The sequence below is a fragment of the Physeter macrocephalus genome, chromosome 10 (assembly GCF_002837175.3).
Source record: "Physeter macrocephalus isolate SW-GA chromosome 10, ASM283717v5, whole genome shotgun sequence".
Taxonomy (NCBI): Eukaryota; Metazoa; Chordata; class Mammalia; order Artiodactyla; family Physeteridae; genus Physeter; species Physeter macrocephalus.
The window spans coordinates 54,352,631-54,355,777 of record NC_041223.1 but is presented as its reverse complement, the minus strand read 5'-3'; the positions used below and the strand labels follow the sequence as shown (position 1 = coordinate 54,355,777).

General features: G+C 49.6%; 1 protein-coding gene across 1 annotated transcript in view; it reads left to right on the top strand.

Annotated features, from left to right (window-relative positions):
• Positions 1 to 1,365: 1,365 nt before the first annotated feature.
• The window catches only part of LOC102992626 (receptor-binding cancer antigen expressed on SiSo cells-like), a 6,229-nt gene continuing 4,447 nt past the window's right edge, over positions 1,366 to 3,147 (top strand). The window contains 1 exon segment of the mRNA XM_055087392.1: positions 1,366 to 1,401. Within this exon segment, the coding sequence (XP_054943367.1) occupies positions 1,366 to 1,401 (36 nt within the window).

Sequence of the window (3,147 nt, the reverse complement as noted above, 5' to 3'; positions counted from 1 at the left end):
CCCGTGCTCCGCAAGGGAGGCCAGCGTAATGAGAAGCCCACGCACCGCAACGAAGAGGAGCCCCCGCTAGCGGCAACTAGAGAAAGCCCGCGCACAGCAACGAAGACCCAACACAGCCCCAAATATATAAAATTAATTAAATTAATTTTAAAACAATAATAATAAAAATAAAAAGGGGCCTCCACACAGCCCCCAGCCCCTTCTGCCGTGTGAGGACCCAAAGAGAAGTCTTCAAACTGGAGGATAGCCCTCACCCGACCGTGTGGGCACCCTGATCTCAGACTTTCAGCCTCCACCACCGGGAGCCACATATTTCTGGCGTTTATAAGCCACCCAGACTGTGGTATTTTGTTATAGCAGCTCAAAGGGCTAAGATAACCAGCAATGTCTGCACCCTCTGAGCCTCCGCTGAAAGAACATCTACCGATCCAAGAAGAGTTCTGTGCTTGGGGAAGAGAAATGCAGCACTCCACATCTGCGTTTATTCACACAGAGCAATCATTTGTTTTCAGATTACTTCTATCATTTCAGAAGGAAATTTTGGAAAATACAGAAAAGTACAAAGAACATGACACCACCCGAAGCCTCACCACCCTGAATGACAAATGGCTACTGAGGAAGAAGCCAGGCTGCGGAGTGGGAAGGCCAGCCTCAAGCCTCATTCCCTAACCGGCTCTGTCATCCTGGACCAGTAGTTTGACTGGACCCCAGATTCGTCGTCTGTGAAGGGAGGGCATTACATGGACGGATTCTGAGATCTCTCTGGCCCTGCCGTTCTATGGGATGTCAGATTCTGGGATCACAAGCCTCAGGCAGGACGGTGCTGGGGCTTCTGTCAGCAACCAGAGACCAGGTGCTCCTGAGAGGGTTTGCCTCGGGCAAATGTATCAGGGAGGCTTTTCAACGTCTTCTGGCATATCCTGCCAGGTGTCTGGAGTCTGCTGCGATCACTGCCCGTGTCGGAGGGCACCGATCGGTCTGGGGCTCAGGAGAGCTGGGCGCACCCTGGCCCTGTCACCAGGCTCTAGATGCCCTGGGGCCTTAATGTCTGTAAAATGGGGAAAACAACACCTGCCTTCCCCAGCACACAGAGCTACTCTGTCAATGAGCACGTGTACATAGGAGTATCTAGAAAAGAGTTCAGGCCTAAAAATACGTGAAAGAGAGAATGATCGGATCACGTGAACAAGTGAGTCCATCCGCTAAATGGAAAGTAGGGCTTCACTCTGGGCTCCATCCTGTCCTCACACAGAGACGTTCTAATCACCGTAATCAAGAAATCAAATAAACATCAGCGAACTTACCAAACAGATGAATGGGAAACAGAGCGGCAGTTTCAGAGCCTGGCTTTCGGTAAATGTTAGCATGACAGCCGCAAAGCAGGCAGTGCTTCGAGAGCAGGTGGGAGACGAGGAGAGGTTTCCTGGCCCCTGCCCTTCACCTTGGTCACTGACTCAGTGTGAAACAGCGCCTGCAGAGAGGAGGAGGGTTCTCATCCTAGTTCACAGATCAGCCTGCGGCCACAGTGGGGGCAGCGAGCTGAGTTCAAGGCAAAGGATGACTAAACAGCCTCCTCATCATTAATAACAATAATACTTGGCATTTATCTAGTTCTTTATGTTTTCAAAGTGCTTTATAATCATTAATTAGTTAACTAGCACTCACCACTATCCCTGCCGTCCGCCTGCTGTGCTGAGCGGACAAAAGAGCCGGGCGGGACCTGCCTGTCTGCCAGGGGATTGCAGAGCTGGGGAAAGTGAGGGCCGGGGCATGTGGGGTGAAGAGTGGGGGGATGGTATCAACATCAAGAACTAAATTTGGAAGGAGACGGTTACGAATCAGCGCAAATAGATGTGGGTATGTTCCTTGACGAGCATGTCAAGCACACAGGCAGGGACACGATCTGCACTTGGACAATGGGATTCAGCCCTTGGTGGTTAAGCATGGTGCTTCACCAAGGGGCTTAGGATTCTCCTAAAATCAGATTGTTCCAGCCCCTGCCAAGCGAGATGATACAGGATATAGGTGGCATCTGTGCCCTGGACAGTCAGCTTCACCCCTTCTCCTCTTCAGAAGGCTCATGGATTTGGGCATCATTTTCTAAACTCCAGGGTTCTGCACGTGGCCAAGACCCAAACTTGCTGGTACTGTTTATCCAACTTGCACTGGATATGAGGAGATTAACCTCCCGGCAAAGGGTTAAAAGTGAAGTGTCTCCCAGACACTCAGCAGTGATCCCGAGTGGGGATGCAGATGGCAGCAGGTGGGGTGAGGTGAGCTTTCTCTCCTTCACCCGTGCCCTGAACTTCAAATGACTCTGGGAAAAGCACAATGAGGCATCTGCGACTAGGTGAACCCACAAGCGTAGTCAATGAAGCTGGATGTGCCAATTGTCAGCTACCTACTTACATGGAAATCTGATAACTATTGTACTTAGAGAGTAGAAACCGAAGTCATCAGCCAAATAAGTGACCAGAAGAAAGCGATTAGTCATCTTTCTTCATGAGTGATCACAACACTTCTGAAGCTTCTCCACCTGTAACTTGCAATTTAGGGCCTTGTCTAATGACGGGGTGAGCGTCTCTTATTGATCTCCAGACTCCTTAGTAAATTAAATGGCAGGTACACAAAGAGGCGAGGGACAGGAGAGTGGAAGCGGCCTCACAACTCTTGCTCTGTTCGAACGAGGTTCTAGTAAAGCCTGTGGGTCTCTGGGCTGCCCTGGAACTCCAGAACCAAAGCCTGTGGCTGGCAGAGCCTCCTGGGGCCAGTCCCTTGTGGTGAGATATGCATAAATCTGCTGATTAGCCTTGATTTATGGCCCTTCTCACCACCTGGGGCTATACCTTGTCAGATCTCAGGAACTAAAAACAAGGCAAGGGCTTGGCTTCAACATGGCTGAAAGACCCAGAAATGATGATAATAATTAACACAGCTCAACTTCCACTTGCCCGATAAATAGTAATTAGTGCACACGGCAGCCCAGGGAGGCATCTAGATTTGGATTATGAGCCTTGTTTTGCAGACAGGGAAACTGAGGCCAGGAAGTTAAGTGGCTTTTTCAAGGCCACACAGGATTCCATATCATACCTGATGTAGGCTTCCCTGTCTCTTAGGTTTTTGTTTTTTTTTTTTTTTTTTTTTTTT